General features: G+C 33.4%; 1 protein-coding gene and 1 long non-coding RNA gene across 5 annotated transcripts in view; one reads left to right on the plus strand and one right to left on the minus strand.

The window, feature by feature from the left end:
• Positions 1 to 621: 621 nt before the first annotated feature.
• On the minus strand, positions 622 to 6,211 carry LOC149797371 (uncharacterized). The gene is made up of 2 exons (XR_016421802.1): positions 6,026 to 6,211; positions 622 to 1,000 (listed from the first exon to the last, which is right to left on the minus strand). It is a non-coding gene; the product is annotated as an uncharacterized LOC149797371 (long non-coding RNA).
• Positions 6,212 to 6,446: 235 nt separating this feature from the next.
• The window catches only part of LOC149797372 (N-acetylglucosamine-6-phosphate deacetylase-like), a 32,944-nt gene continuing 14,980 nt past the window's right edge, over positions 6,447 to 24,410 (plus strand). The window contains exons 1-6 of one of the 4 annotated variants that reach the window (XM_089962137.1): positions 6,447 to 6,478; positions 11,042 to 11,267; positions 12,169 to 12,308; positions 12,820 to 12,874; positions 18,702 to 18,911; positions 23,605 to 23,693. In XM_089962137.1, the coding sequence (XP_089818263.1) occupies positions 11,054 to 11,267; positions 12,169 to 12,308; positions 12,820 to 12,874; positions 18,702 to 18,911; positions 23,605 to 23,693 (708 nt within the window). In that variant the 5' untranslated portion in view covers positions 6,447 to 6,478; positions 11,042 to 11,053. Of the gene's footprint in view, positions 6,479 to 6,988; positions 7,099 to 11,041; positions 11,268 to 12,168; positions 12,309 to 12,819; positions 12,875 to 18,701; positions 18,912 to 23,604; positions 23,694 to 24,410 lie in introns of those variants that run through there. The other 3 variants (XM_089962136.1, XM_089962135.1, XM_089962134.1) reach the window with 3 other exon arrangements.

Here is a 24,410-nt window from a genome sequence, read left to right on the forward strand (position 1 = left end):
TACATCCAATCACGTCTCAGAGAGATTATCATTTTGCCCAATTTTTATATATATGAAAGATGTTTATTTCGAAAACTGGACTTGTTTTTTGGGGGGTGAGCGTGTGTTTAATCAGACCCACCATTTTCATGTCATGGTCTTTTCCACTCTCCAAATCTCAAATTGCCCCTAATATTTGCAAAGATTCATCTGCCCATATGCACTTTGGATCAGTCTGCTTTAAATGTAACAGCAGAGGTCTGAAATCCAAAACACAAACTCACATTCCAAAACAGGTCATTAGGCCTTTATAAAAAATCGAGTCTCAAAAATTACATTTCTTGGTGTAATTTTTGAAGTGTGAACAATGTCTGCATTACTTGATATCACTGAGAGCTTTTCTCTTTTCTACCATAACAATGCTTTGCAATATCAAGAATCATGTTCATGCTACTGAGATCAGACCAAATATCATGGTTCAAAAACACATGGCATGCACAGAGAATGACTTAACTGCACTGAAATGTGTGACGGTGCAATTATATGAATTCTAACAAGGTCGTCCAAAATACCAAATAGTATGATCTTGAAGGAAATGTGAGAAGAAACATAGGGCTAATGAAACTGCAATCAGACATAAAATTACATTACACATTTTATTGGAAATAAAAGCACAAAGATGAGATCTAAAAAGTTTGCTTTTTCACATATGTTTATGATGTAAATGTGTGTAATATTTACAAAAATGTATGTAAAATTTCAGCTAATTGCAATTTGCAAAATGTTTGGATAATCAGCCAGTCATACATGAATAACTTATTCATAATGGCTACATTATTGGTCAACAATAAGGCTGAGTTATTCATGTCATTTCAACCACATCACTGGAATATTCTATAATGTCTTCCGACTTTTCTCTTTGACTTCTTTTAATGTCTCATCCATAAGTAACTTCTGTCTCACAAATTCATTTTGGTTCTTTTCTCTCACCTCAACGAGTTCAGTCTCCAAAAATTTGTGTCTGAAAAATAAACTCACAGGTAAAAATGTATCCATGCTTCACTGTTATCCCAACCAATTTTGCAATAAATGTTCAAAGTGGAAAGTCAAAAAAGAACATTAATTATATAAAAGTGTGTCCAAAAACAAATGAAAAATCAAACATTCACCTAAATCTTCATAACATAATGCATCACTTAAACTGTTTTGCATCAATCTGTAAAATTCTTCCAAAGTTACTGCACAGAAAATGAAAGGCAAAGTTCCACTTCAAACACGAGGCTTTAATTTCATACAATGTTAATGGGAAATGATTAAAACTGAGCTGACCAGAGTCTTCCTCATGTGAAGATTTAAAGCAAATTTGATTTTAATAATAAGAAATCCTTCAAATGTTCTTGTGTGTGATGACACTGAAAGACCAATTTCTAAGTCAAACTAATATAACAAATACAATTTCCTGGAAAATGTTGAAAACTGATCCAGACATTGGTCTTCGTAATGCAAATTCTTATACAATAAAAAGCCATTACAAAATTACAAAGCAGAAACAAAGCTTGTAACAATTATGATGTGAGACAACACTGTCTTGATGGATGGACATGGGTATCTATATGGTCCCTTTACTGATATCATGAGGAAATAAAAAGATGAATGTTTACAGCTACTAAACATTAAATAAAACTGGTGGGAGGGGGGGACACACAGTACTTCTTTAATTACAATAATATTTGCTATGATCGGCAAATGAATTAAAACTTCTACATTAAGATAGTTCAAAATTGGACTCCTGTCCTGTTTAATTTCATGAACTAAAAGAGGTCTATCCCTGTTAGAAATCCACATTTTCTGACACCAAAACACCGCAATTTAACCATTCTGACCCATCACGACAATAATTTTAAAAGGTCACCTTATCACTGCCAATTTGAAGCTTTATAAGACAGGACACAGTGAAATATTTAATCATTGTAATCATACATCAAGACTAAAATTCTATACAGACCTTTTGCTTAAGTTCATATCCATTACTTCTCATTCCCAGAAAATTAGTGAAGGATTAATAACAATTATTCAAGCACTCTTATCTTCCAACTGGATCAAGGTGACCTGTATTTTACACAAGAAAGCTTTGCTCAAACATGTTGCTATAGTTCATATCTCCATTATTATTTTTTACAGACCAATAAGCATAGCTTTGATGGTTTAATGTGTATATATGTATGTATGTATGTATATATGTATGTATGTATGTAACTATGTATGTATGCAGAGTGTATATTTGATGCATGCCCTTAATAACAAAAACATTGTGTACATATATATGGAAAGTGTACAATTATTTGTTCTGAATGTATTACTGTATTGCAGTTTCATTTATCTTTGTAATTTGTCTGCTGTACAAATAATCCTAAATGTTATGCACATTCTTGTTTTAAACAGACTGTATAAAAAAATCAACATGCTATGTTAGATACGCTTTAGGCACATAAAAAACTTTAAATGAAAGATTACTTGAGCAGACTTGAAGAGAGACAAAACAAATCATTGTATAGGTCATTCAAATAAATTTTCTTAGATTACTGCTTAAGCCTTTTAGTCATCATATATGAATAAGACATAATGAACTACTAGAAAAGACATTGATTTCTTCAATGAAATCATACTGTACCTCAACCTTGATATTTCACTGTATTTCTGATAAATTATTTATTCTGTACTTCTCTGCATGTGGAATAAAGAAGAGAGATAAATAGAAGATATATTTATGAACAAATTCATGTGATGCAGACTTTCCTTTGTCATAAATGATCAATTGGATACATGGAAAGTTTATTACAATATTTTTTTTACATATGACTACTTAATAAGGAAAACTTGTAACATTACATGTGGCCCATGTTATTTAAAATCAATGAACATTTTCAAGTGTGAATTATGATGTAAGCCTCCTGAATTAAAAATACTTGTCATCAAGATGTAACAGCATAAGAAAGTTGTCTAGTAACAAGGGCTTAGTTTTGAACTAAAGGGGCGAAAGTCACTTTCAGATCAGACTTGTGTTCTTTGCCAATCTTGATGCTGCATGGGACATGTCCCTAAGTTATCATGTGGTGTCATATGTTACAGATTTAAATATCCTGTAGCTGTACAGCAGTCATATTTGTGGAAAAAAGATAAGTGTGTAATAACAGTGATATAATGGCTGTACATAAGGTCAGAAAAATAAAGAAATAAATCTGGATGGAATATGGAAAAGTATAATGAATTTGCATTACTCCAAACTAATACAAAGGAGGGTGATTTTGCGAAGAAATCACTAATATTCTAGCCAACTTAAATCCATTCTGTGCAGTGAAAATTCACAACAGTCACTATCATAATAGTCAAAGTGGTCTTGTGTTCAATGCATAAAAAATAATACATGAGGCATCATAATTTTTCATAGCTAATTGAGCACCTACCAACATCCAGCACCTGATGAGGTAAAAATAAATACCCATTGTGAAAATGGACAATCGTTATGCCACACATTAAGCCAATTAAAGTGGTTATTATCAAAACAGTTTTCATGCACATGGGCCCAAACATCATCCTAATTAATGGTTATCAAAAAGATTTAGGGCATCAGACTGGTATTGATTAACAGAAAAGAATTATTTATAATAATGTGTTGTAATCAAGAATTATACTAAATTACCTGTTTCAATAAATATTTGTTTAAAAAACATTTTTAATGAAATGTGTAGTTAAAATTACATAAGAGATTGCAACTGTAAATTTGATCAAGAGAAGAAAGTAAAAAGTACAAGGAACACTGGAAAAAATGCATACAAATGGCTGATGTATGATCCAGGAAAATGCCGTGATGTTACACACCACTTTCGGAAATGTAATTGTACTACACATTTCTGGGTGTAAGAACTTAAAAAAATGATCCTGACATCGTAAAATGCAAGCTCCTACACGTAATTGCAGAGCGATATGGGAATTTGAAACAGAAAGTAGGTTCCTCAGATACAGAGCAATTAGTGGCATCTTTGGCCAAAAGTGACTTCAAACAGCTTGAATAAATATTGCAAACTTTTGTTGTGTTCACATTACAAGGTTGCTGTTAATTAACAATAAATGTTGAATTAAAACCCACACTGTGTGATTTTAGCAGAATTGGTGCAATTTAGGCTGGGTTAGTAACAATTTATACAAGGTAATCACTGGGTTATTAAGAAAAATTTCCACCCCTGGATTTGACTTAATGCTAAGTTCTAACAAGCTGGACTCTATCAACAGGCTTTCTTTAGTACTCAAATGGCTACAGTAGTAGTCTACAGAAGTTTTATAATAATAACAAAATAAATCTATTTAGGTGAGATCAGCAAATAACGCAAGTAGTAGTGTACATAACAAACAGAAAAAGTTATTAAAAATGATACAGAATGCACAAATATACATCCAAACAGTTGTGATAGAAAGATAAAACCTGATCCACCAAAAATGACTCATAATATTTTTTAAACTTATTACTGTATGCAAAATAGCACAGTTAGTATAATATACATATTTGATATACAATGCACTGTTGCATAAATGGATGAATATTGGCAATAAAAACCTGTGTGTACATAAATCTTCAGATTTATTAGGTATTAAAAACTTAAAAACTAATTTCAGTATTAAAAACATCACTAACAATAAATTCATTCTAATAAAATATCATTGAACTCTGTTCTCTTGATCAGTCAAGTTTTAAAGGGTATCATGTAACAGCCAATTTGAAATGATCTTTATTTGAACTGTTCTTGATGACCTGGTTAATAGGTACCAATCACTGACATTGCCATAAAAGAATGTTATCAAAGCTACACTACTAACATATGGTGTAAACAAAATTAAATCTACTAGTGACAAAATAGTGACGATCACCAATTTCTACATATATTAATTATGACATTCCCAGTTTTGTAAGTTAATAATGTCTATTGTCTTACCTGGGTTCAAAGGTTACTAATATATCCTATAGTTTTATTCAGTTTATATCATCATGCCACATAGAATAGGAATAGAAAAAATTGCACTGCAGTAGAACAGAACATGCTGTTTTTATAGTTCTCAATGATAAACATTAACCTTGTTTAAAGAGAAGGTCCAGCCTAGTGGTATTTACTACTATGTATTTAGCTAAGAGTAAGTGGAGCATACGGAGACCTAAATACTTAATCCACTTTTGAGATTTGATTATATATCCATTACAGCTTACTGAATTCTCTGAATATCTGTACATTTCACTTCTACCCTAATAGAAAGCATTCATTCTTACCCTAATGTAATAACGATTTATTTATCATTGAGCCAAAGATTGCAGGATTCTAGTATATTCCAACCTTATCTGAAATGTAATCAGGATCTTGCTGTGAAAGCACTGTCATTTGCATGTAATAAAATTAAAACTTCCAATCTCAACCTAATCCTAAGAATTGTTTACTAAACATGATTCAATGTGTCCAAGCTTCATGAAGTTGAGCATAATCATTCTAGTATTAAGACTAGGGTGGTCATCATCCAGTTTTATAACTGGACAGTAGTTTTCAGCTGGTCTGTCCTATGTCTTGTAATGAAATTGCACAAAATGCATTTGAGTCTGGTAATTTAAAATGACAGCTTTTAAGAACTGAATCCAATGTTATGTTGATTGTCTTCTCTGGCTAACATATGTGTTATTTACTTCAGATCACAACTGTAGTGGTCAGGCAAAGTCTAAGATCCTATAGGGCATTTATAATCTGTGTATGTATGAAACTCTTAAATATGTTGGGGTCAGGATAGTCTACAAAATAAGACATCGACCCTGATATTTATGTTTTGGAGGCTTTTGTCGGTGCATACAATTTACCTATAAAAGTGTGTGCGCGTGTGTGTGTGTTACTAGCCCCTGTGATTTTCCCCATAAAAACCCGACTGTAGTTCATTTGCAAAATTTGTTAACTGACTTTACCAAGTCAAAGCTGATCTTACAGGTAAACACGTGAAAAAAGCAACATCAAATTACCTTTTAGAAAATAAAAAGGTGAAAGACAAGAGCAGTGTTCCAAATATTATTGGATACCGCAGCGTATGCAGCCATGAGGATACCATAGTTTGGACATAAACTTCCTTAAGTTTGCTACTTAGCGTTGATGGTGCTCAGTGACCTCTGACAGTCAATGTACGGACGGTGTTTGTAATGTTAGCATTAGGTCTCACTGGATAGTTTCGTATTTTGACACCCCCCTAATTTTTAAGGTAGAAGGCATGAACCTAATTATCACAAGCCTAGCATTTATAAATTCACACATAAGCTAAATCTATAATGTGGTTCAGATTTACTTTGAGTTAGGCTTGGAAATAGGTTGGCTTGTTGGTGACTGCCTGTCACAGATTTGCATTGGAGATCAAATGCGTAACGTGGGCTGCAAATGAGCTGTCGACTTGGCTTACGTATTTATGTACATCTGCTACAGAGGTAAATATCTAAAAATCTAGATGGTTGAGGGGTGATGAAAAGTTTGCTAATTTGTTATAGTACTAGTGAACTTTATTCATGCATAAGGCACATACTGATTCTTTTAGCTGTCTTGTCACAGAAAAATATTCAAAATAGCTATTTCTTGTCAAAAATGAATGTAAAATTTAGGGGTTGGTGGCAGTGTTGGTTCAGTATAAAAACCACCAGTTGCATCAGGAATTAACCTGATTACTGCAGTCAAAATCTCACATGTATGCTTTCTACAAAAATCATTAGTTTGTTTTTATTTGTATCTTCAGTGTAAAATTATTCTCATTTTTCTGTAATTGGTCATCGTCGGATGAAAATTCACCAGATAAACTGTCCAGTGAGACCTTAGAAATTAACCAAAATTGGCCGTTTCCGGGTACCAGGCACACCACTTAGATGAGGATAAATTTGAAAACCAGTCTGTGATTTTATTGTAACAGGTGCTTCTATTGGCTGTTTCGTTTCAAATGTGTACAATCATTATAAAGTTAACATATATTCTTTGGAATAGGTTCGATTATTGCGATCGCCTGAACTCGAACATCACTGTTGGTATTCAAATTCAAATTCCTTCTTTAATTTATATTGTAAGTTGTATTTGACTAATTAGTTTTCTTAAAAAATAAAATTAAATGGGAACCTGAACATTTTCGTGACTGACAACTTGGCCAAGGTTTAGACATTTAATAGATCGTTCCACACAGCATCGCGAATTTTATCTTAATATATGTTATAATGAGTAACTGAGTAAACAAGTACCAAAAGTGTCCTTTTGAAGACATCGTGCGAAACGAATTATTTACTTTAGCTGCATTTAGTGACGCTAACCTGAAAATTTACAGAATTCAAAATAAAGGGTAACAGGCCGATTTAGTCCTACAATGTAAGACCACATGTTTTTGTTTTAGTGCCTGGCGCATAAAACAAATATCATCGTCGGGGTATTATATGTATGACTAATTCTGACCACGGGGGTTCGTTACAAAGAACATTAAGAGTATAACCTGTAACATAACAATATAACACGGTTAGATTCCTAATTTTCTTTGTAACGAACCCCTGTGATTCTGACCATGCTCATTCAGACCAAATCATGTGATATTGGTCCCAGATTACGAGCTGATTGGGATCATGTGAAATATTAAGTTTCTTCGCGAATTAAATGTGGTATTATATATAATATTATGTTTCTCATCTCTCTGTGTGTTCAGATATGCATTTGAGGAAACAAAACCCTAGTTGTACCTGTGGGTTTTTAATATATAATGAAATAACCAAAGACTGTTCATCTTGCAGTTTAATAGTGAAATATTTTTAAAGCAGTTTAATCACCTTTCTGCAAAATTTTAATATTTTATTGAGAAAATTGATATCGATAAAATCGTTAAATTAGAGTTGGTCTGAGAATGTTGATACCTTTTCTAAAATAGATTTGTTCATTATAGTAATTAAACCATTCATACAAAGACAATGAGCACCACAATTGATTTCCATTGGCTGAATTTATAATGTTTATTTAAATGTAAGTATTATCACTGAAAGTCAAAACTGCACAATAGCAAAGATACAAAATGCTGTCTTGAAACAACCTTGCAATCATTTGTTACATTGAAGTTTTGTTTCATTATATATGATGTGTTTTAATTTAAATATTTTCAGATATTTCAGAGGTTAAAATGAAAATAAGTTGGCTTACTGTTTCAAGATTTTACTCAAATGACAACAATTCAATGATAATAGTAGACAAAAATTGAATGATATGCCCCCTTCCCATTATTTTTGTTTCTTATTGCACTGATTTTAAATAAGGGTAAGTAGGGGGTGTTTTTTTTTAAAATATATATATCATAATATGCTTCAAGTACTGGGTAAACAAAACAATCTCAAACAAATCAGTTTGGGGAATTTTTTTAATAAATTTTTGTTTCTTGTACCTGTGGGGAAAAAAGTGCTAGGGTCAGCAATGAAAAACAGGGACAGTCATTGGACCTGAAACACATTTGTTTCAGGTATGTGTGTGTGCCTAGGAGCAAATTACATTTTCCTATAGTAATCGTAACAAGAACTCTTTGTACAAACTTTTTTTGGGTAATATAATGAGAATAATGTTCAAGATCAATATGTATAAACATAATTGACTTTTCAGTTCATAACACTAGGCTAACAGTTAAAGCTGAAACAAGTAACCAGACATTTATAATCAGAATGTGTTTTCACAAATATTGAAATAAAAATTGTATGTAAGTGTTCCTTTTCTTACTTTGTGAATAGAGTAGCATTTTGTAAAAAAATCACAATGTGAAATGTAAACTTGTATAATGGTCAGTGAATTTATAAGGGAACAGCTTTAGAGCTGCTGAATCACATAAAAAAATATTTTTTGACTCTTATGGTTTTAAACCAAGTAACAGAAAAAAAGTAAAACCAACAAGTTTAGTGTGTATGTGTGTGTGGATTCTTTTAACATAGCTTTAAGAATTTTTCAGTCATATCGCTACAATGTCTGCAGTGTGGTAGTTTATAGTGATGCCTAGCACTGGGGCATCATGCCGCAGACATGTAGCATGATGTCCCACCCAGTCACATTATCCTGACACCAGGCCGACCAGTCCTAACACTAACCTCTCAATGCTGAGCGCAAAGTGGGGCAGCTGTTAGTACCATTTTTGTAAGTCTTTGGTATGATTCAGCCAGGGATCAAACCCACGACCTCTCGCATCCAAGGTGGATGCTTTAATCACTAGGTCACCGGAGCGGTAACAAGTTTAGTTAAATCAACAGTAAACGTATTTATCTAAGTTACAAAGTGAAAATTCAAGAATGACTTAAAGTATTGTTAATTAAATCCCAAATAATCCTAAAAGTTCAAACACAAGTCTAAAAGTATAGAGTGTTCCAAATGAATTCCAATATTAAATGTACCAGTAGCCTTGAATGAGCTGATGTGCCAACAGTCTTGATATAACAATGATACAATACAGAAAGACTTTGAATGAATTAGATGTGGTGACTTAGTTTTAATATTTACAGTAAGGATTGGTGATTTGGCTAGTTGTGCTAAGATTTGAATTAATCAATACATATATAAATTAAACAACTGCGTTATGTTCTAGATATTTAAAACTTTAGAAACAAGAAAGGTTTTAGTTTAGCATGTATTTGATTTTATCACTGACATCATTTTAAAATATGGTTGATAATAAGTACCATATATAGTCGCTTATAAGCCTAATAAAATTGCAGACAAAAGAGATCCTGATCTGCCATAGCATCTAATTTATTTGTTCTGCTGATTGCTTCTTACAAACTGCAGTGACCCAGACCAAGATTGACTGGTGCACAGTGCACCGGCAGATCTGTATCAGTGCAGTTTGCAGGGACTCATAAGTGAGTACATGTAGTATAAAAATGTGAGAAATTGAAGTTTTCATTTCCAGTTTAAATTTCCCCCTTTTGCAACAATTTTGTTTTCTTGGGTTTACTATACCCTGAAATAGGGCTTATGTTGCAACAATCAAAGGTGAAGGACTTGGGACATTTAATGTGATGAAGATTCTGATACAGTTACTACACAATATGTTTGCAGAACGTGGACCTAATCTGCTCATATGGCAGGAGACTTGTTGATTTCAGTTTGACTGTCATGATTTTTGTTTATCGTCTTATCCTTGTCATTCACTTAGAATGCGGTGGTGAGATAGGAATATTTAACATGGTTAAGACTATAGCATTTAGTGTTAATTGCCTCACATAGGCCAGTTTTTTTGTTTTACTTATCACTGCCAGTATACTGTGCACTATGTATCATCAGGTTATGCTTATTTAATATCTTTTCTTTATTGTTTTGGTGGACAGACATTTTCCAGATATCTACACAAAATATTACCCATTATACATGAAAGCAGATAAACAACTGCCATTTAAGTGTTAAAAATTTCAGTAAAATAGTGAAATTTGAAAAAAGGCATTGCTAATTACAGCAAATGAATTGTAACCAATAAGACTTTATTGATTTATGGTAAATTATTTTACAGCCTAAGTTTTTTAAAAAAAAATATCTGAACTTTTTGAATTTAAAGACACAGAGGTCCAGGAACCCCAATATCAAAGCCCACCAATAGATCTGTCTAAAAGAGATTAGTTTAAAAAACTACTGCTCCGGTGGCCTAGTGGTTAGAGCGTCCACCTCGGATGCGGGAGGTCGTGGATTTGATCCCCAGCCCAATCATACCAAAGTCTTACAAAAATGATACTAACAGCTGCCTCGCCTGGTGCTCAACATTAAGAGGTTAGTGTTAGGACTGGTCGGCCTGGTGTCAGGATAATGTGACTGGGTGGAACATCATGCTACATGTCTGTGGCATGATGCCCCAGTGCTAGACATCACTATAAACTGCCACACTGCAGACATTGTAGCGATATGACTGAAAATTTTTTAAAGTTAGGTTAAAAATCCAAATCACATCACATCACACAGTTGCAAAACTGTATACCTTCATATTCTGCAACTTTCCTTTTCTTCCCACCTAGGATTCCACTGATATGCCTACACCAGGATCAGATGGTTGCCTATATCAGTTCTATAACTGTAGGATTCTACGAGATCATGACTTAGTCATAGATGATCTTTGGGTCAGGGATGGAAAGATCTTGAATCCAGAAAAATTATTTTTTGATGAAAAGTGCTCAGCAGATATCCATATAGATTGCGAGGGAAACATCATATGTCCAGGTTTTATAGATGTCCAGATTAATGGTAAGTTACTTTCAAGAAAAATATGTGTTGTTTCTTATGGTAATGTTTTCAGAAAGTTAGCAACTTAGATTTTAATATGACATTTTGTGTCCATCTGTTATTGCTACCAGTATCCATAATGTATAATACCATCAATACTTGTTTATAAAGTCAGACTGCAAAATTGCACAGACCCAGATCTGCTGTTGCATAATGTGCCAGCAGATCTGGGTCTGTACAGTTTGTTAGGAGTAGACAGCAGAACAAGCACCCAGATCTGCAAGTGTAGTTTGACACAATTTATAAGAGAGTATATGCAGTATAATTTTATAAGAATTTATATCTCTATTTATTATTTTTTTATTAAACCCATTTTGATTGCTAGTTATTACACTTGCATTTGATCTCTCCATGTGAAATTTCATTACCTTGACTTGCTTATATCTCCATAATTCATGCTTTCAGTGCACCAGATATGTTTTAAGCTTTGTGTGTATAATTGTAATTGCTATTAAACAAAGTACCTTTTACAGTACTGTGTGCTGACGTTGCCACTTTCTGTGGCATGTTTTTCTTTTGCTTGTTATGAAAAAAAGACATTTAAACAGACACATTTTCATGTTGTAGTTAGTATCCACACACCTTAGCAAGAACTCTTATGATACCTCCATCTGTCTGTTACCTTCTTTAGTAAAATGGCCTTGTACAAGCCATTGCAGTTGTGCAAGTTTCTGTTGAAGGAGAAGCTTCCTCTCACTTGATGACCATGCAATTAATTTCTGTTGTTTGGTCATGAGTTTGATTCACATCACATCAGTTTTCCGGCATCTTAGAATGGTGTTAAAAAGAGTTTCATTTAGGAAAATTATACATTATATTTTGTTTAAAACATATATACTTTATAATCCATCTTTAACCACAGGTGCATTTGGAGTTGACTTTTCTCTGAATACAGATGATGTTGAAGAGGGGGTTAGAAAAGTAGCCAAAGGTCTTCTTGCCCATGGTGTTACTTCCTTCTGTCCAACACTTGTAACAAGCCCAATTGATGTTTATCGAAAGGTATATTTTGTTTGCCTGCCATCTTCCCAGTGTTATTTGTTGTCGTAGAATCAGAAAGTGTGTTTGAGGTTACGGGGTGGGGTGTAAAATGCATGTAACATCAAAAAGTGACCTTATACAATTGAGAACAAGTTTATACATATAAGCTTATAGAGAATTACTGTAAATTCAGATTTGAATAAAAGGCAATAAAATATATTTTCTTTGAAGCATTTTGTGCTCTTTAAAATTAAAAATAGCTGATTTAGGATATTTTTCTCTTTTATTTGAAGACAGTATTTTGTAAAATTAATATAATGGATTTCTGTTTTCATATGAATCAAAGCAAGAATATTATTTTAAAGCTCTTTGGAGGATAATTATTTTTTCCCCAAAAGTCCCCCCACCCCCATTCCAAACAAACATTAAATAAAATAAATTTTAAAAATCACAAAGTATGAGCTGGATATAGTTGTTGTCTTAACTAGATGCTATCTGGATATAGTTTATTACTTAGCTTATTATTTTTCAGGTCATTCCAAGGATCAAGAAATGTAATGGTAGTGCCAATGGTGCTGGAATACTAGGTCAGATGAAAATGATTTTATCAATATCTATTACACACCTTTTCATTAAATGGAATCTATGACACAGGACCAATTAAAACCTTGGTAGTTGTGCTGAAACTTGAAAATATTCTTAATCATGACAAATGTATACACAGAATCTTTGAAAACCTTGAGTCATTAGAAGATTCATTTAAAAACATTTTGTACACCTGCCATAAGGCAAGACAAATAATTATATTATGCTTATTCAGTCACTGAATTTATTTTCCATGTTTCAACCAAAATTCTGTTCCACCTACCTTCACCAAAAGTTGCAGGTGGATTGCCCTTTAGGAGACAAAGGACTGCATTCACTTAGGACTAAACGTATAAAAGGTCCTAGTCACTGATGAGTCATAGAGAAATGATTTCTGTGTAGTAGCACAAGTTTTGCTTGAAATACCATAACAAAACTTTGGATATGGGTTGCACAGAAGAAAGCAAAGATCCCTAAATATTTGTTCATAGAGTTAAGGATAAAATTCATTGAGTAGACTATAACAAAATTGTTTCTGTGCATTAACTTGAAATCCATTGTACATACTTTGATTAACTTTTGCAGGTGGGTTGTCCGTTAAGATATAATGAAGCCTAATTATTTAGAATTTCCAATGTCAGGTACACACATGTATAGCAATCTGTCATCATGTACTTCTGTTTTCAAGAGTTATTCCCCATGTCAAATTTGTATACATGTACTTACACGGGTGCACAACCATTTTTTGGCCAAGGGCAAGATTGCATTTTCTAGGACCACTTGAGTGCCACACAGAACATATTTGTGGGCTGCATCTGACCCACAGGCTGGGGATTGTGCACCCCTGATGTGCTATATATATATATATATTGATGTTTGGAATTAATCCAACACCTTTTGATGAACTGTTCTGAAACTTAGTGATGCATTATTAAAAGTTATGCCACATGTATGTGTTATGTATAATAATTCTTGTGTGTGTAACAAGACCCACAGATTTTTGTGAATTGCTCTAAAACTTGGCAGACTTTTTGGACATGTGTACAACATGTGTATCTCGTTCGGTCATCACATTCTGATTTGAAATTCTAGTGTTATGCCCATTTTCTTGTGTTAGATGTTGACACTGTATATGATACTTGTTTAGTGTGTAACTAATCGCATAACGGGATCTTACCTGAACAAGTTCTACAAAACACACACTACTCGACAACCTAACAGGACAAAACATACAAAGTAAACATATATTTTCTGTCTCATTCTGCTCTCAAGAATCTAATTACAATAAAAATAAAAGTACTTAAAGATTTTTGTTGTTATTAGTGAACGAGAAAGAGAGAAAAAGGATTATGTCTCAGTGTGCAAGCTTGTCTGCATTTAGAGCATATGTAGCTGTTATTTTGTGTAACGTGTAATGTTGGCAAAATGGTTAAGATGGTTTGAGCATGTACTGATTATGGGTATTATTTATTGGTAAATTGTACCCAACAGTATGAAACCATATTGTCAAGAAATTATGTGCAACTTAAGTTGAAATTGGGTTTTAGTTAATGCACATGAGTGCACGTGTGTATGTGTGTGTAAGAGAGTGTGAGAGACATGAAACAAAATTTTGTCATTGTACAAGACCATATTTATTTGGGGTGGTTTTTATTTGCAGTGTTTGCAGCGAGAAAAAAGACTGTTCCCTGACACTTGTGATAATCACGTATAGTGACCCTGCTATATTCCATTATTAATAAACACCACTAAATCAACAATTCATTCTTGTTTTAATTACGATGTACATTGTCACAACAACTACATGGCTATGCAGTGTTATTTACACGGTACTTGAACATGCTTAGTGCTTAGGGTTATTCCAGTTGAAACCAGACTGAGTGCAAGAATCAACAGAATGGGTCAAATCAGCGAGGCTGCCAGTAGGGAAATGAGGCTTTCTTTAGGGAAATGAAAATCTCTCAATGTGCTATTGAAGCTGTTGTCCATTCAGCATATGATATAAGGACAAGCGATCATATGCATTACTTGTTATTCAAACTCACCAATAAAGATAATAATGGGGTATATCGTAGAATAGATTTGCAATAAAATGTTAATTTTATCCAGGGCAAAACAGAACAAGTAGTTAAAATAGTATATGTATACAGTATATACAAATAGATTTAACTTAGTCCGTGACATTCATATTTACAATAGAAAATGACTAGGTTTTTATATTTTATGGTTGTATGACTATAATGAAATAAGACTAGTTAACTAATGGTCTGTGGTCTTCACTTTAGCATGTACTGAGGTGTAAATTTTGTTGGATAAGAAAACATCAAAGGTCTTCCGAACTCATTTAAAAATGCACGTGATGTTTTCTTACGGTGATGGACTTAATAAGGAGAACTAATTAACGATAATATTTAAAGGTATGGTCTGTGAAGTCCTTTATCCATTTGTTAATAAACACTAGTAGATATCGTAATGACAATAAGAGAGCTTATGCACATGGGCGCCTGCATGATTTTTTGCAGAGGGTGGGGTCAGTCAATCACAGCCAGGAGAGTTCGTATAGTAAGCAGTCTGAAGCTAAAGCTAATATTTACTAAGTGTTTTGAACAAAATCTTGTGACATATTTTCAGCTTCATTTGCGTGATTAAACTTGTCAGAATATATATATATATATATATATATTTATTTATTTATTTGCAGTATGATTTCGGAGGGGGGGGTCACTTGACCCCCTTGACTTATGCTGCAGGTGCCCATGCTTATGCAACAATCATTGTATTTTCTCAAAAATTATGATACATTTAAATAATTATTATTTTGTTAACTGGCTTTTTTAAGAAAAATTAAAGGTTACGAAAAAATACATGAAATATGGTAACTCATAATTCAGCTTTTGGCTGCATTGACTGAAACTTGGCAGACATTAGTGCTATCAATCTTTAATGCATTTTTTCCAGAGTTATGTCCCTTTTAGGTTTTGCCTGTGTATGCCATTATAATAATTTCTGTGTACAACTAGTCCAAAATTTTGTGTGAATTGCTGTGAAGCTTGGAATGACATTGGTAACATGAGTTCAGCATGCGCATATCTTTCTTTGGTCATTCTTAGGTGCATTTTATGTCCCCACTAAATAGACAGAAGCATAATGTTTTTGCTGTTGTTTGTCTTACTATTTACCTGTCAATATGTTGTTTTGGGTTGAACACAATTTTTCAGCAAACAATAGGGTGTTCAAGGCAGCCAAGATAATTGGTGGAGGCAGGACCCAGGAAAACCCCAAGAAGAACCACTGACCCATGGGAAGCTTATAATAATCTTTCTCATTTACCCACCTTGACTGAGACTGAGACTCCAAACAGAGATGAGATGGCAGTGACTGGTATTGGCGAATGATTTAGACCACTCAGCCATCCAGGTCCCCTACTTGTCAGTATGCCAATCTGAAATATCCATTTTAGCACCAATTTTGCAAAAGCGGTTAAAATTTTGAAATTTTACACACTTCATTATGGACAATGGCTAGACATTTTTAAGGACATTACATCAATTCTTATTGCAGTATTTCTCCATATTTTTTAACTTTTGGGACTTATTTTTTTCACAAATGTTGTGTTAGTGCAATTAACTTTTAAAGTACTATATTGTTTTGTAGTACAAGATCTTTGGGTGTTGGATTGTTGGAGAAAATAAATTTGTCCTGCGTTTTAATTACTGTATGTAATAGATACACAACCCTATATAAAAAATTATTTTTAATGCCTGAATGCTATCATAAGTATCAGGACTCTGGGTTGCCATGTGGTCTAAAGTGCTTGCCTTTACTGATCACTGCCATCTCACATCTGTCTTTGTGGGTTTCAGTTCTCAGGTATCGTCAATGTAGGTATATACGAAAGCTGCCTGTACCTTCCCATGGGTCAGTGGTTCATACTGTGGTTTTCCGGATTCTTCCTCCACCATTTTGCACTGAGAAATGGCATTAAACACCCCAAAAATCAACATTATAAGCATCAAGTCACATACACTGCTTCCTCGATAATGTGCACCTGATAACTTGTGAACCCTCTCATAATGTGATGTCTGGTTTGGATCCCATTTTTTCTAAATGTATTTTAAAACATATTGGCTCCTATGCCATGAATGTGAAGAAAATTGTAATCAGAATTGGTACATGAAACCTTGTTATATCGCTCCTTTTGTTGTAGAAAATGGCATGCCCAAAATATGAAAATCAGCATCATGACATTCAGAAGTTTTAATAAGAAATCACATACTTTGTTAGATTGATTTGGAAAAATATTTTCTAATACACTGTAAATAAATAATATAATACATGGCAAAATAGTGATCAATGAAAAATTCTGGTACAAGCTAACAGGCAGTAACATTGAAGAAATAAACACCAAATTCGTTTTTGATCTTTTGTTTCTGTTTCGCTGTTGTGGCGTGTTCTGTCTATTAGGACATGAGAAGTGTCAGTTGACTGTTACACTGATATGTGCGAAATATTCTTTGAGAACCTAATTAAGTGTTGACAACTTGGGGAAGTGCTTGTTGCATTGAAAAAAATTGATTAAAAGATATGATTAAAAGATACTTGTGTTGTTTTTTCATGTTAAATATTTTGTATCAGATGCATGCAGATCTTATGGGCATTAGTTCTTGTGATAACTTTACTGTCTCATAATCAATCCATTTTATTTGACCAGTTGAACGTGATTTCAAATATTATGTACTTAACATCATTAGGTATATATATATATATATTAATCATTATTGTGATCACTGAGATTAAAGTAATCAAGCGATACTCACTGAATGAAAAGCCATAGGGTTTATAATGGTGAAGTGAGATTTTTTAAAAAATTGATGAGTTGAAAATTGCAGAGTTTACACTCAGAAGTTGTCTCGAGGTTGAGCAGACATTTTAGTATTACTTGCATAATGTTGATTCCAGTGATGTCTTCAAATGGCTGCATACAGTACAGAATTAGATGATGCTTTTCATCTGGTTCACACAGCATTGCGAACAAAGTGTTCTATTTTGGAACATTTCTAAACCCCAAGGCAAAGAAAATGGAATAAAGTATGGATAATGACTCTGATTTCATGGCTTTGGTGATTCCTGAACTGACATGGAATAAAACAAATTTGTTGTCATTGAATAAGGCAATGAAATGTGAAGTGTTATTTGTCAAGTGTGTCACAAAGTGCAACTGTTATATGTTCTTATTTGTGGATTTTTTTGAAACATTTTACTTAGACCCATTAAATCCATCTTTGGTAATTATTAACCTTTATGAACTCTAGTGTAACTAAATTTATCATTGGATCGATTCAATTTATGATGTTGTTTCTTAAAATGTATGTCAATCTTTATTTAAAAAAAGCAATCTTGTTTAATTTTGAAACTTGAATGTATCCAAGTCAACACAACAAACCATGACATAATAAACATTGTGTTCAGTTGTACACATGTTAAACGTATGGAAACCATGTGGAATAATGTTGTTAACATCCTCTTGAATATAGTTTATCCTGACATTAAAGCTAACTTACAAAAAAAACAGACTACACCATAATAAAATATATTTGTTCACAATTAATTTCAACATGATTATAAAAAAAAGATTATTCAGCAAGGTAACATCACACACACACACACACATATTTAACTCCATCCCTCCCTTAATTTCCATCCCATTATAAGTTTTCCTATATTGACCCCATGGTAACTCGCAGACTCGCTTATAGTGTGTTGGAACCCATTGTGCACAACTTATTATGGGAGCAGTTTATGTATCTTCATCCTTACTTCTCTTCATAGGTCTTCATTTGGAGGGACCATTCATCAACAAAGGGAAAAAGGGTGCCCATGAGGAACTATTTATTAGAGAATTCCCTTCAGGTATTCAAGATGTCCTACAGATATATGGTTGTCTTGACAATGCTGCCATAGTTACCCTTGCTCCAGAGCTTGACAACTCTGAGCATGTAATCAAAGAATTATGTGCAAGAGGAGTGCGTGTATCACTTGGTAAGAAACACACACACACACTTCCCTCTGCTCTAGACAAGAATTTAATCAATTGGGTATTTTACTTCTTGGTTCCGAACTAGTTTTTTTTTAAATTCAGAAATTCATTCATTGGGTGTTTTATGAACTCTACAGAACCAGCAAGATGCAAACCTGCCCACCTGGCAGAGTCTTAGTCATTAAAAAGTATAATCTGTCTCATCTGAATGCAGTAGATGATTTAGTGATTAAGTTACCTGTTTTAATATATCAGACTACTTTGTAACTGTATTACCTGTTTGGGGCATCAAACAGCTTAGCGACTAAGTTACCAGTTCTAACGGATGAAACAGCTTGCTGTGTTACTGATTTTACTTTGTTAATACATCAAATGGCATCATGAAGCAGTTACCTGTTTTCATTAAACAGTTTAGTTACAAAGTCTAATTCAGGTGTGTTTGATTCATTGGCTCTTTGTAGGTGAGATTTAAACAGTGTACCTGTACTCTTGTTTCTGATTTGCATACAGCGTCAGGAACTTATCACATTAGCATAGTTTATAATGATTGAACATGCCATCAAACATGCTTATGGCAGGAACATTATGCTGAAAACTTTAGACTTCCAAAAGTTTTTGGCCCATGATGGACATTTTTTCATCTATAAAGCTAATATTGCCACTGAATATAGAAGAAATTTATTAGAAATACAATAAAAGATAATGATAATTATTTATAATTGATTATTAGTGATGGGTGCATCACAAAGGACCTCCGTTCGTCTTAGTTTGCCTGGCAGAAAACTTGTGTTGGGAAACCAAAAGTTCAGAGAATGTGGCAATCAGGGGGACATAGTTCCTCTAAATGATGACATGGATGATGTAATGCTCTAAATCCAACTCATCCAGGATCTCGTCGGTATAACTGTGCTTGATAACTTTGGTTGAAATCCAGCATTTCTTATTAGAGTTTTATTTTAGAAACTTGAGGAGAGCAGGCAGCCAGGGGCTGTAACTCTAGTAAATCAGTGGAATGCTGAAGATTAAACTTGTTTAGGTCCAGAATGATCCAGTTCACAGTATCTTGTAATTCATTCATTCTATGCTTTGTTCAATAAATGATCAAAGGAAATGTCAGTGTCTAATGTCATCTGGTTCAAAGCCCAAGAATTCATCCTTATCATCCGAGCTGCCCAAAAAAAATTCAGAGATCCTCCATCATTGTCTGGTCATTGTAAACACCATCTGACTTGGATTCATCAACTCTTCTGTCATCTGCAGGTGCTTATGTGGAGTCAGAGCTTGGGTTGTGTAAATGACACTTTGATTATGCTGTCTCAGAAATCTATAAAAAAAAATAATGCAACTGAACCGGTGTTAAGTATCAAACTTTAGGCTCAATCAAAGGATTGTTAGCTGGAAATAAAGCATTTGCTGCCTTTACAAGTTATGAGATTATCGTCAGGCACACACACAATGTTGTGTAGGATTCTACTTGGCACAGAACTAGTATGAAATTTGCTGCTTGATCAAAGTATTATTAGTTGCAAGAACAAAGTGGGTGCTGTTTTACAAGCTAATAGCTAATTGACATACATGTGCTGTTAGATAACTTGGGAAGTATTACTTGGGAATTAGATCTGGCATATGAGAAAGGTAAATTTAAATAAGATCAAAACTTTTATTGTGACAAAACATAAACAGTGCTTAGACCAAATGTTCAAATATGAGTTGTTTGTACTTACATGAATGTGAAAACAATATGCTTACTGTACCCATGATAAACAATATTAATGGACACTTTACTTTGCAGAGGGTAATATTTAATTTAATATTTTAAATTTTTTTAATATTTTAGAATTATAGAAATCCAAATGTAGATACAAGTATTGTGTCATGAATACCTTAATGAAACAGATGAACACAGTACTGTATGCATGTATATAATTATATATAATTATATATATTTAGAGAGAGAGAGAGAGAGAGATACACACACGTGTGTGTGAATAAAAATGTTTGAATTTACAGTTATTTGTATCTACTACAGACATTTATAGTTTTCAGTATTCCCCATAAATCTGCATGATTTTAAGTTTCAGTTTTAAAAAAAGATTGACTTTTAAGCAAGCATATTCAGAATCCAAAACAGTAAGGAGGACTCACAATCATGTTGTGTAACTCTTGCAAACGTTGTGGGATGCAGAAATTCAATGTCCATCAGTACAAAGTCCCATACCAAATCTAGCTGAAGACCAGCAAATCTTGATAAAGTTTTGCCATGGAAACAAATGTACGAAGGACAGATAGTAAGGGATATAACTCTTGTAAATAACATCATGTGGTGTTGGAAATCAAATTCATTCATTGTCTCATCAGTATAAAACCTTATTCCAAATATGGTTGAAATCCAACAAACCATGGTAAAGGGGTCGCTCACCAGTTATTATGTACTTTTGAGAGAATGACGTATGTAAGGTGAAGTTGTTTGCATTTAAAACATGCACAATGGAGAGAATGTTGGCATACCTCTATGCTACATTATTGTAATATGAATGATATTTCTTTGGATATTGTATGTTTGGAAATTGTACATGATTTAAACACACTGCTAACTAAAATGACTGCTCCCTTGTGCTAAAAAATCAGCCTAAAGTACACTATCCATAGCAGCTATTAAAATACGGAAAATGAATTTTGCCAGACTAGACAATACCAGCTTCTGAGAGTGCAATGAATGAATTACCAAATATATAAAATGTAAAAATAGTTATCAGCTCTTTTTTTATACAATTTGCCTCTGACGTTCAGGAAGTGAAAATGACCAAGTGAAGCTAGCACTTTTTTGAAAGGTGCACATCTGGAGTAATGCCAAGCTGTATACTCTATAACCCATATTACACCCATAAATCATACACCAAAATAAACAGAATTAAAGGTTCTTTGAATTATACTTAAGCTATACAAGGTCTTTTTTAAATAGCCAGTATAACCAGTGAGGAAAGTCAGGGAAATTCTTTTTCTTTAAAATCCTAACCCTATGCAAAATACGAAACTGTAGAGCACCACCTTAAAGCAAATATAAAAATGTATGCAATTATTTTTTATTTTCATATAATTATGTATGATGTTCTGAATAAAATGGTACATTCATATTGATGTGAAGCATGAAAATAAACTAATTATGCTCATTTTGCTCTTGCTTACATAATTTGCCATGAGGCATGTTTGTATGAGTAATGACCATAATTATGGGGAAATTAGAAGTCTTAGAATATAGGAACAGAGTCAACTTAAATTTAAAACTTGCAATAAGTAAACGAAATATATAGTGAAAATGTTTCTTTTCATTTATTTGCAATGAAATATAAAAATAAATGATGAGAAAGTGAATTCGCTTCTTCCATATTAAACAATAGGCAAATATTTTACCCTTTGACCTTCATGAACCTGATGTGTTCCTTCCCTTTTCAAACTGTAAAATTCATTGTTGATATCTCAGAAATAATTCTGGCTAGTTTCATGTTACTGTCATTCAGCATAACATTGGTTGATATGTTTACAAAATGTAATGTGCATTCTTAAAACAGCTCACCTTTTATCATCGGGGGTGGGGGGGGCTGGACTTGTTAGAGACATTGACACTCATAAATACTGTTCTTTGGGAGGAAATAATAATACCTATATTCTCTTTATGAGGGCGCTCGCCAGTTATTATGTACTTTTGAGAGAGTGACATATGTAAGGTGAAGTTGTTTGCATTTAAAACATGCAAAATGGAGAGAATGTTAGCATACCTCTATGCTACATTAATGTAATGTGGATGATACTTCTTTGGATATTGTACTTTTGGAAATTGTACATGATTTAAACACACTGCTAACTAAAATGACTGGCCCCTTGTGCTAAACAATCAGCCTGAATTAGTCTAAAGTGCACTATCCATAGCAGCTATTAAAATACGGAAAATGAATTTTGCCAGACTAGACAATACCAGCTTCTGAGAGTGCAGTGAATGAATTAACCAAATATATAAAATGTAAAAATAGTTATTGGCTCTTTTTTATACAATTTACCTTGAAGTTCAGGATGTGAAAATGACCAAGTGGAGCTAGCACTTTTTTGAAAGGTGCACATCTGGAGTAAGGCCAAGCTGTATACTCTATAACCCATATTACAACCCTATGCAAAATAAGAAACTGTAGAGCGCCACCAAAGCCCTTGGTACAGATAACCCAGGGCAAAGTTCAAGTAAATGTTGCCATTGATTGTGGGCAATCAAACTCATTTTATGCATCATTAATATAAGCCCCATACCTAATTGGGATAAAAAAAAATTTAAAAAGACTAGGTTATGTTATGCTGCAGAATCAGGAGGATGATTAATCAGGGTACATAACTCAAACCTCACACCAACATTTGTTTTAGGTCATCTTCACACAGCTATTGCTGTGATTCAGTGTAAAAACCAGCACTGCAAATATTGTTAAATATTGGTCCAACTCCCACAAAGTACCTTTTGGTAGCCTTTATTTAATCAGTACACATAGCAAAATGATTGATGGATTATCTACAATATTTGTTGGCACAAATTTAACTGATTAGTCGATATAATTTATATTTTCTCAGCTGATGAAAAAAATTAAATTTATCTGGGGGTCTTGTTCCCTTTTAATTATTTATTTAATCTGGAACTTATTTGTTTTTTCTACTCAGGTCACTCTATGGCTAATCTGCTGCAGGGAGAGGAAGCCGTAAGCCATGGAGCATGTTTTATAACACATCTTTTCAATGCCATGTTGCCAGTAAGTTTGTTTGATTCAGACAGTGACTTTCTTAATTTGATATTGTAAAGCAGTATGTAAGACTGGACATTAAAATATGCGTAACTTAAACTCAGCTTTTAAGCTATGCAATTTGTCTGATAGCCTAAAATCTGGATAATCAATAACAAGGGTTGGCAACCTATTTTACATAGTATGCCACTTTTTTCTGGATTAATTACAAATGAACAAGCAGATGTCACCAGTACAAGAGTAACACTGTTAAAATCGAGATTTTTTTGCTGCCCTTTGCGTGCCATACAAAACCTCTCGACATTCCACCTTATGACATGTATGCCGTAGGTTGCTGACCCCTTATTTATAATGATCAGATGATGTCAATACCATATACATTGTGTACATGTCAGAACTAACTGCAAATGGTGTGGGTCCAGATCTGCCTAGTTAGTAGTCCAAACAACTTACGGACTGATCTATGGCTAAACATTTGACAACAGTTGCTTGCAGTTAGACCTGAACTAAACATGAATATTATTCAGAGTTTCTAAATCTCCAGTGTATCTTTGTTCCATCTAAATTGTATGTTAGAGCCATCTAGATTGTATAAATGTTCCATCTAAAATACATCCTAATTCCATCCAAAATGTATCTTTGTTCCATTACTCTCTAAACCTAATAGCCCATGTCATTTGCTCCTGTAACATATATCATTGTTGTCTTTCGATTTCAAGTATTGCC

This window comes from Sinohyriopsis cumingii, chromosome 6 (assembly GCF_028554795.1).
Source record: "Sinohyriopsis cumingii isolate HCF-2022 chromosome 6, ASM2855479v2, whole genome shotgun sequence".
Lineage (NCBI taxonomy): Eukaryota > Metazoa > Mollusca > Bivalvia > Unionida > Unionidae > Sinohyriopsis > Sinohyriopsis cumingii.